The sequence below is a fragment of the Hyperoodon ampullatus genome (genome assembly GCF_949752795.1).
Source record: "Hyperoodon ampullatus genome assembly, chromosome: 1".
In the NCBI taxonomy this organism is placed as follows: domain Eukaryota; kingdom Metazoa; phylum Chordata; class Mammalia; order Artiodactyla; family Ziphiidae; genus Hyperoodon; species Hyperoodon ampullatus.
The window spans coordinates 27,411,344-27,421,230 of NC_136914.1; the positions used below are offsets into that span (position 1 = coordinate 27,411,344).

Sequence of the window (9,887 nt, forward strand, 5' to 3'; positions counted from 1 at the left end):
TGAGCCAGCAAGAGTTCCGTCTGGCAGTTAATATCAGGAAATAAAGCTGAAAATGCGTGTTGGGGCCTGATGGTAGTACCTCTTAAATGCTAAGACAATAAATATTGATAAAAGTTTCATTTCATTTCTTTGAGCAAAATTTGTGGAGTGTCTGCTGTATTCCAGGCACTTTTTTCAGCTGAAGATAGGAAGAAAAAGAAATGCAACCCAATGATGAGAGTCTAGCTAAGCTACCCCATGGTGTTGCTGCCAGGCATGCATTTTGTGGGGGGCTTTAAACTGACACCAGCGCCTCCCACAAACGAAGCACATGCCCTGGAGAGCAGTGCAAGGTCACAAGCAAATGGAAGTTCCTGATGTGGCTCCCCAGCAGCCTTTGTGGTCAACAGTCTCCCTGTCTCCCAGGGCCTGGTTACCTTATGTGCCCCTTAGATAAGACCCCCTGGGGCTTACCAAAACCATGCTCTTTTGGTCTGAATTGACTTATCAGGCCCTTGCCCAGGAATCCAGAGGACTCCACCACAGACCCTACTAAAGGCACGTGTGTCCCCCAGGTCCCCTCTCTCTGTCTGCACTCTGCCTTCACCTCCCCATGTGGCCCCTTGAGGCATGCCAGGCGCTTCCTCCAGGACTGTAATAAACTCCTCTATTTCAGCATATCTGTGGTCAGCTGTTGCAATAAGGCTCACTATTCTGTACTCTGTGCACCACTTAACAAATGTTAATTTAACAAAGTCAGAACACCCACACTGTGCCTTCAGAGAATTTCTAGCATGTGGAGGGAGGTAGGGAGGAGACCAGTCAGTTAACACATTATTACAGGGCAGTGAGTCGGGTATTTTGACCGAAGTATATGCAAACGGGGCTGAAAGCAAAAAGTGGGCATCTAATAAAATCTGTAGGGGTATCAAAACCAGGGAAGGTGTCTTGAAGGACGCCTTGATAGTGAGGAAAAGAGTAAGTAGGCAGAAGTGTAGCTTGAGGAAGGGCAAGAGGTGAAGAATGGACTGACTTTAAAGCCATGTTAATAATTCTAGCTACTATGTGTTTAGCACTTACTATGTGCTAGGTACAGTTACGATAAGGTACATACCATTACCAGCTCCATTGTACAAGTCTGGAAGTGAAAGGAGGCTTAGAAGAGATAAGTGACTTACCAGAGATCACCAGTGGGTGAGCTGTGTGGCCAGAGCTAGAACCTAGGCAGTCGTGTCTTAACTCTTACCCACTCTGAGAAAGGGCATGGGAGAAGGGTGATGCCGCAGAGGTACCCTTTGTAATGTGTTGTTTGTTAAATTGTGGGAGTTCTCACTGTCCTGAGGGCTACAGAGACAGTTAAGGATTTTAATCAAGGTGTGACACGATTGCATTTACAGTTTAAAAAGATCAGATGATAAAACAAAAGATGGATTTTCCAGAAGAGACCTGGAGGCTGGAGTGATCAGTTAAGGTGTGGCAGTCATGTTGGAGAGATGTAACAGGCACTGAAATAGTAGTAAAGAGATGAAAAGGAGGAAGCAGGTTGTCAGGTAGAAATGACAGGCTGAGGAACCAAACAGAACTGGACACTAGGGCACTCTGCTCAGAAGTTTAGGTTGGGACAGTACCACGTTACGTTTCACAGCACAATGCCTAAAACACAGTAGCTTTGAGAACACAGGGGAAATATTTGAGTGGAAGGAATTAAAGAATTTACTTTTAGCTATTCATTCAGTCGCTCATCAAATATTTCTGAAGAGCTGATGACCAAAGCAAAGTTCCTGTTCTCATGAAACTTACATTCTAATGAAGAGAGGAAGATGCTAAACAAACAACAGAGTAAATATATGTTATGTCACATGGCATTAAGTATTATGGAGAAAAACAATCCAGGAAAAGGAAAACTGGAAATATCTTGGGCAGGTTGAAGAATTGTCTTAAGACTTTATTTTGGTACTGCTTTTTTACATAAAGGATCATCAGGGAAGTCCTTCCTGATCACATGCATGGTATTGGAACAGAGAGCTGAGTTACAGGAATAGCTGTGCAGAAGCCATGGTGGAGATCTGCATGTGCACTGTGGCCATGGGCTTCGAGTATCTGCAGGGCAGCTGAGGTGATTCCAGGTAGGCAGTTGGACACCCTGTACAGGTCCTGAAAGGAATAGTGATTTATTCCAGAGATGGTCAGAAGGGAGCAGCGTATCTTTGAAACCAAGGAAAATTCATTCTACAACTTGACCCACGGAGACAGCTGATGTGTTCACTGAATTTGAGAAGAGGGAAGTCACTAGGGACCTTTCCCAGAATGCAGTGGGAACTGTGCATTGAAAATACATGGGAGGAGGGCTTCCCTGGTGGCGCAGTGGTTCAGAGTCCGCCTGCCAATGCAGGGGACACGGGTTTGTGCCCCGGTCCGGGAAGATCCCACATGCCGCGGAGCGGCTGGGCCCGTGAGCCATGGCTGCTGAGCCTGCGCGTCCGGAGCCTGTGCTCCGCAACGGGAGAGGCCACAACAGTGAGAGGCCCGCGTACCGCAAAAAAAAAAAAAAAAAAAGAAGAAGAAGAAGAAGGCGAAAATACATGGGAGGAAAGGAAGTAGCCACTTTTCAAGAAATTTGGCTGTGCAGAGAAGAACCTGAGCTGGTCACTAGAGAGCACTATGGGGCCAAGGGTGCACTTTCTTTCTTTTTCTTTTTTTAAAGATGAAATAGATCGGTTTTGACATATTGAACATGCTAGGGAAGAAAGGCAGTAATTGTTGGATCAAGGTTCCTGAGGTGTGGAGAGATGAACCATAACCAAGAAAGGAATCTCCTAATGAAAGACTAGGAGGGGAAAACAGAAGACACTGCAGATGTAGATGTTTGTAGTTTGAGGGCAGGGTCTGGTTTTGAAGCTTGATTACCTCCATTTTCGGTGGGAAGAGGAATCATCTCTTGCTGTGAGTTGGATAAGGAGGTTAAAAAGTTTAAGGAAACTGGAGGTCGTTAAAGGCTTGAAATATAACTGAATGGGAATCAGAGGTGCTTCAAAGTAAGAAGAGTTATTTGCAGAGAGTGCCACTAAAGTTGGAGGTGAAGTGCTCCACTAAAGTGGAGATTCTGTGCTGAAGGCAGAGTTGGCTTTCAGATAAGACAAAGAGGCAGAATAGAGTGAGAAGGGCCAGGACAATAGGACAGTTGCATAGAGTTTGGAGGCAGAGCAGAGATTTGGTCATGGCTGGGGGGGGATCATGACTTTAAGGGCGTAGGAATAAGGCAGACAGTATGGAGGCTGGTTGTCTGGGTGTGGAGAAAGCACACAAAGACCCAACGCAGGAGTGGAATGAAATAATACAACTGAATCTATACACAAAACAGACTCACAGGCATAGAAGACAAACTTATGGTTACCAAAGGGACAAGTGAGGAATATGGGGATTAACAGATACAACTACGATATACATAACATAGATAAGCAACAAGGACCTACTGTATAGCACAAGGAGCTACATTCAATAGCTTGTAATAACCTACAGTGGAAAAAAATCTGAAAAAATATATAACTGAATCACTTGGCTATACACCTAAAACTAACACAATATTGTAAATCAACTATACTTCTACAAAACAATTTTTTTAAAAAAGGCAGAAAATAGAAAACTAAAAGCATTTACATTTGAATGGTAATCAAGGGTCTCAATTTTAAAAGGTAACTTTACCAAAAATATTTTCATAGCCATTACCTCTGGGAAAGGAAAATGGGCAACAGAGGAAGGTGGAAGACTTTTACTTCTGACTTTACATTCTTCCAGACTGTTAGAAAAAAATGTTATACCATGAACATGTATTATAACTATTATTAAAAAGCTAGAAAGAGTATGTGTTAACAGAGTGTGTCGTTACCTAGAGCACATATTTATCGATACAATCAGGGCTGTAGTGAGATGATACTGTTGGAAGGGGACATCATTACAGTCCCTACCTCAAAGCCCCTACCTCATTTCCACATCAACTTATAAGCTCAGATTTCCTGACACCCTTCTTTTGCTTTCCTTCACTCTAATTCACTTAGGGCTGAAGGTAATGACAAAATATTTGTGGGAAAAAATTATCAGAAAATAAATTTTATATGGCAAGATTTTCTATTTAATTACCTCAACAGTTAGGAAATCTCACTGAGGATCTTTAGGGAGGACTCTGTGAGAAGGAAATATTGACGGAGTAAATGTAATCGGGCTTTTCCATCAAGTGAGCTGAAAGTCTAAACCACTCTAAAAGGTTAATCTGTAAAACTTCTAAGTCAAATGTTTACCTTACCTATCCCTTTACAGTCTTCCTTGACCCTAACTGAATGAAGTCAAGACATGTGATTTTATCTAAAGCATGTAGAAAACAGAGGGGGACAAATGAACAGAGATTCAGCCTCAGAGTTCCACTACTTGTGTCTATAGTGCCTTTATCTAGTAGTCAAAGTATCTTTGTTGCAAGACATATAAAAAAGATGCAAGTATTTAGGGCAGTGAGAATCATGCTATCAAACTTGAAGATAGCACTTAGAGCACTGGTTGAGCAAGATCTTGGGAAATTATCTTTTTTTTAATTTTTAAGAAAATTTTATTGAAGTATAGTTGATTTATAATGTTTTAATTTCTGCTGTACAACAAAGTGATTCAGTTATACATATATATATATATTTTTCATGTTCTTTTCTATATGGTTTATCACTGGATATTAAATATAGTTCCCTGTGGGGAAATTAACATTTTTCTTTCAATGGCTCTTATACTAATGCTGGATTCCAAAATGTGACTTTTACACATTCTTCAAAGAACTGTAGCTGGAACGTAGGACTAGTCTAAACACTGAGAAAATGGATGCTGTAACCTGAGCAGTTCTTTAAAAGGATTACCCAACTTTTGTAAAGGATTGCTATTATTAAATAGTTTATATGCTTCGACTTACGTTTCCCTTTGGTTTACAAATTTGGTTTATAGGTCAAAATTTTCCTTAGCTTTGACAATTCAAATTTCACTACTCTATCTTGTTTACTTACAGCCCTAGTTTTTATGGCAGGTGTTTTGTGGAGAAAGCCAATATAACCTGTGGCTGACTAAGGGCTTTTGTTTGCATTTGTGAGGCATCCTTTCCTGCATATGCAGGAATTCCCTTGCTACTGTGAAATGCCTCTTTGTTATCTGTGGAGGAGTGCTGGAAAAATCTTGAACTTCTCCACTCCTCCTAAGCACAGATTTTACCGTTATTTATATGAGACTGAAATTCATTACCGACATACACCAAAGGATTTTTTAACATATAAAACACTTTTAAAGCATGTTTTAGTCCCTATTAATTGGCTTCTCAAGAACTTCCTCTTGTATCTTTCTGGATTTCTCCACCAAATTTCTTTTTTATTTTGATAGCAAAGAGTAATTTGTTACAGATGCAGGCGTAGAGAACTTGGGTTTTTGTCTCAGTCCTCTTGGTAAATGCTTATTACTGAACTGCTTTTCCTTTCTTTAATATCCTACTGCAGGGTCTTCACTGGTTTGAAAAGTGTGTATTAAACACCAGGCACAGCAATCATTCTTTTCCCTGAATGCATAGTGCCATAAATGCTCCAGTCCACAGGCTAAATGAATAGGCTAATTTAGCAACTGCCTGTGTTATGTTAACCAGCTGAGGGATATTTCTATGACTTTTTTTTTTAAAGGAAGCTATATTTCATGTGAATTAAAGAGCTTAAAATAATTACAATGGAACGTCAAGTTTCTTATTTTTTAGTGTGAAGTAACAAACTTGGGCGGTGTTTGATGTTAAATGATTCAAGCAGTATTACTGGTGATGGTGGTAGTGTAAAATCAGGAACAAAATTCTATTCAGAATTTATCCTTAAAGATGCAACCATCATGACCAATTCTATTAGTGAAGCTGGAAAGCTGCCATGTCATTAATATTAAGTTGATTTTATATATGAAAAGAAATATTTTCAGGAAACATAAATTACTAAGTATTGAGGCTAATACATCATCCATTTGGTGGTGTTGGGCAAACGTGTGCAAATGCTTTCAAGCATAGAGTGGTGTGAATGGGAAACGTGCTTGTTCTGGACAGCATAGGGAGCTAGTCAGAGATTTTCAAAACACGTGTTTAAAGATACCTTTATAATTAATTACATCCTCCTCGTGCCTGATTTTTTTAATTATGAAAATTTTCAAACACACACAATGGTATGAATCCCCATATAACTATCACTCAGGTTCAACAATTATCAAGATTTTCCTACATTTTCCTCCTCCATCCCATTAAATGATTAAAGCCATTCCCAAACATCATTTCATTTCACTGTTAGTTATGCAGACCATTAGTATGCATTCCTTAAACTGACATCACTCTAAAGCCATTTAAGCATTCTCAGGTATATCTAATCTGGAACATTGCCTAAATGTAATAAAACCCTTTCCATCAGAAATACCTCAGGGGAAGGGCACTCGTGAATGGAGAGGCATACATCTCCTCTGAAGGCAGTTGTACCTGTGCAACTTTCTTCTCATTGCCAAATTAGCTGGAAAAAAAAAAAAGAGGAAAATATCAGGGGCATTTACAGAAAATTAGTTGTTATTTAATCTGAAGACTGTGAGGGAATACTTTCGAATCAAATTATACTGTGATTATTTCCTATCTGTTCAGATGTGATTGTGATATAAAAAATTAATGGGATGCAAATTCAGGACGGGTATTCCTAAGAGTTCATTGTTGATGGTGGGATTTAATAGTAAAATTCTTCTCCTGCATGACTTCTTTCTAAACGTTTCTAGACTTCTTCGTTTACATAGTGAATTAATCACAAATATTTTACAAGACTATTGTCCAAGTTGCTCTGTATTTTGAGAGGAGAAACAATTTGAATAGCAATTGCTGTAAACAGTAAGAAGGGATCAGCTGCTTTCTGAATTGCTAATTTGAAACTTTTTTCTTATTTATGTAAAGAGGGCAGGCCAGGAAACGTCATTTGAAATAGTCTCAGTGATCAAACTTCTAACTAAAAGGCAGAGACTGAATGTTTAACCAGTTATGCACCATTTTCTGTTGTAAATGGAGAAGTATATTATCAAGTGAATAATCTAACATATTTAGATATAAATGGTGTCACCTTTCTATTTAAATTTGGGTTGGCTTTTTCTTTAGAAAACTTTCTAATTTTTTTTTTCTTTTTTACTTGGCAGCGCTTTGAAATCTTAGATATTTGGTTCTGAAGTAAAAGCACTTTAAAATAACTTTGCTTACTAAATCCCTGTTAGTTAAGAACAACATGACTGATATAATCCTTGAAAAATGTGTCAAGTAAATTAATATTATCTTGACCATACATATTTTTGACTTTTTTTGCCCCTGTAAGCACAATAATACTAAAACGGCACTTTTTAAAAGTGACACATCTAACTATATATCTAGAAATAACAGCTCTCTTTTTACTTATAAGGACACCATATCTATGATAGCTTTGGGATCAATTTTCTTCGAATTTAGAAAAATCGTGGTCAAATAATTATCATCATTCTAAAATCCAGCTATTTTTTAAATATCCAAATAACAGACCTAACGGGATAGACAACACACTTCTGAAATCCTACACACTCACCCCCAAGCACACCTACGCGGATTTTCGACAGAGACCCAGTCATGCTCAGAGGCCCATTCACACAAACAGGCACGAAAACAAGTCACTCGGTACAAATCCATCCAAGTCCTACCTGGTCTCTGTCCGGGGATAAGTAGAAGACTCATCATAAAAACAAGAAACAGAACAAAGAATTGTTGCAATCTCATTTTTTCTGCCACACTACGGTGGAGCAAAAGCTCGCAAGGTAAACCCAGCAGCCTTTGAACAGTCTCTGCGGTATCTGTGTGGCGCTCCTCACATTCTGAGGACAAACCTCAGAGCACAGCCAGCTGCGTTTTCCAGAAAGGTTAATGATCCCTGCAGATAAGGTTACTGGTGCTGTTTTGCGGTCGGAGCCCCTCGGCCCCAGACCCCTCCTCCCGCCCCGGCCACGCCCCCTTTATTTCCATAAGTAAATATTGGTGAAATAAACCAGTCAAGCGTCCTGTGACTTGGGTGGAAATGTCCGCCGCCGACTCCTAGGAGAGGCGGACTGCGCCCGAGCAGGGTGTGGAGAGTGTGTAGAACCACACACTGGCCTGGCTCCCTCCCTCACCATTTACATCTGTTTACACTTTGCATTGTGCACATCGGTGTCACATGCAGAAACCCAGAGGAATGACAGGAAGTCTCTTGTCCCTTTCAGAAGGAAATCTGAAGCTCTAACTTAGACTGCCAAAGGCTTTGTGGCAGAACATGTGCTGAAATGCTTTCTGTTTTCCAAACCTACTGCAAAGTGGTGCCTGGTTGCCCCAAATCTCTAAATTGCGTAACCTATGTGGGTTTCCATCAATAAACATTCCTGGGATTTAGAATGTTCTGAAATAAATCTGAAAAATGTTCATCTTTTTTATTTTGTAAAGTGCAATTTCTAAAGTAATAGAGATCATTTTCATCTGCAGTACATCCAGGATTTTTTAAAAGTAAGTTCAGGGCTTCCCTGGTGGCGCAGTGGTTGAGAGTCCGCCTGCCGATGCATGGGACACGGGTTCGTGCCCCGGTCCGGGAAGATCCCACATGCCGCGGACCGGCTAGGCCCATGAGCCATGGCCGCTGAGCCTGTGCGTCCGGAGCCTGTGCTCCGCAACGGGAGAGGCCACAACAGTGAGAGGCCCGCGAACCCCCCGCACCAAAAAAAAAGTAAGTTCAGGCAAGCCACAGATTCATGAAATCTGGGTTCTGTTAAAAGATTTATATATGGTGGCTGATGTATTTCGGACACAGAAATTAGGAATGAGCTCAGAAGACAAAAGCAGTCTCGTGTCATCTTTTACACACATGCTCCAAGATCGCTTGTGGTTTTAAGTGTTTCCTTGCATGTCATATGTAGCTGTTACAAATGAAAATGACTGTACTTAACTATAAAGTAAATGGAAATGATAGTGTAGACACACTATCAGGTAGAACCCAAATACCAAATCTAAAGCATCTGCAACTTGTGAATTGCCAGGAATTTTGTTGCATTTCACTTTTCTAGATTCAGGTAGTTGGTACACAACCTTGGGCTTCCTAAGGTTTGAAATTAATGCATAATTTGCTTCTCTTAGACATCAGTCAGTAAGGATCCCTGCCTGCCTGCTTATCCATGAACTTTATAACAGGCAAGAGCATACAGCAATTCTTAAAATCATTTTCTTAAAATCCTGAAAAAAAAAAAGAAAAAAAAATCCTGAGAATATTTGCCCATCTGGGGGTTAAAGGGCACTATGCAGCCCTGCTGCATTTATACATCATTCCATAACATCAGTTGAATACAAGAGTATGGACTCGTGATATAAAAATGCCTCACAAATAGCAAAGGTAATGTTCAGATTTTACTCCCCCTGTAAGCTTCTCAGTACAGCACCCTGGAAAACCAACCACAAGCTGACAAAACTGAGTGTTAAATCGAGCAAACCAACAGGAGACCAATACAGATTTTGACAATATAACTTCAGTCCAAGTCTTAAGTCTATTCAAAGGTATTACTATGGTCAGCCTTCTTTCTGGATAAGATAGTGACTACCACAAACTGCGTAACTGATTCAAATTTGTGTATTTCATGACCAGCTGACCAACGAGGAACTCCTAGAATACGGCTAATATAAGCAAGTACTGTGGAAGGTGTTCCCACCAGTCAGGATACAGTGAAGTGTTGTATTTAAGTCATGTAAATAAACTACCTGGTTTTCCACCTGAAAGAGTTAGAAAGCAAGATAATGTATTATCATTGTACATTACCTTTTAGCAAGATAATGTATTACAAATACATTACATAAATGTATT

At 40.0% G+C, this 9,887-nt stretch overlaps 1 protein-coding gene across 1 annotated transcript; it reads right to left on the reverse strand.

Moving 5' to 3' along the window:
• Nucleotides 1-6,435: 6,435 nt before the first annotated feature.
• APELA (apelin receptor early endogenous ligand) lies at nt 6,436-7,789 on the reverse strand (the record flags this gene model as incomplete). The annotated part of the gene is made up of 2 exons (XM_079707233.1): nt 6,436-6,524; nt 7,714-7,789. The coding sequence occupies 2 exons, from the start codon at nt 7,787-7,789 to the stop codon at nt 6,436-6,438; spliced, it is 165 nt and encodes a 54-aa protein (XP_079563359.1).
• Nucleotides 7,790-9,887: the final 2,098 nt, after the last annotated feature.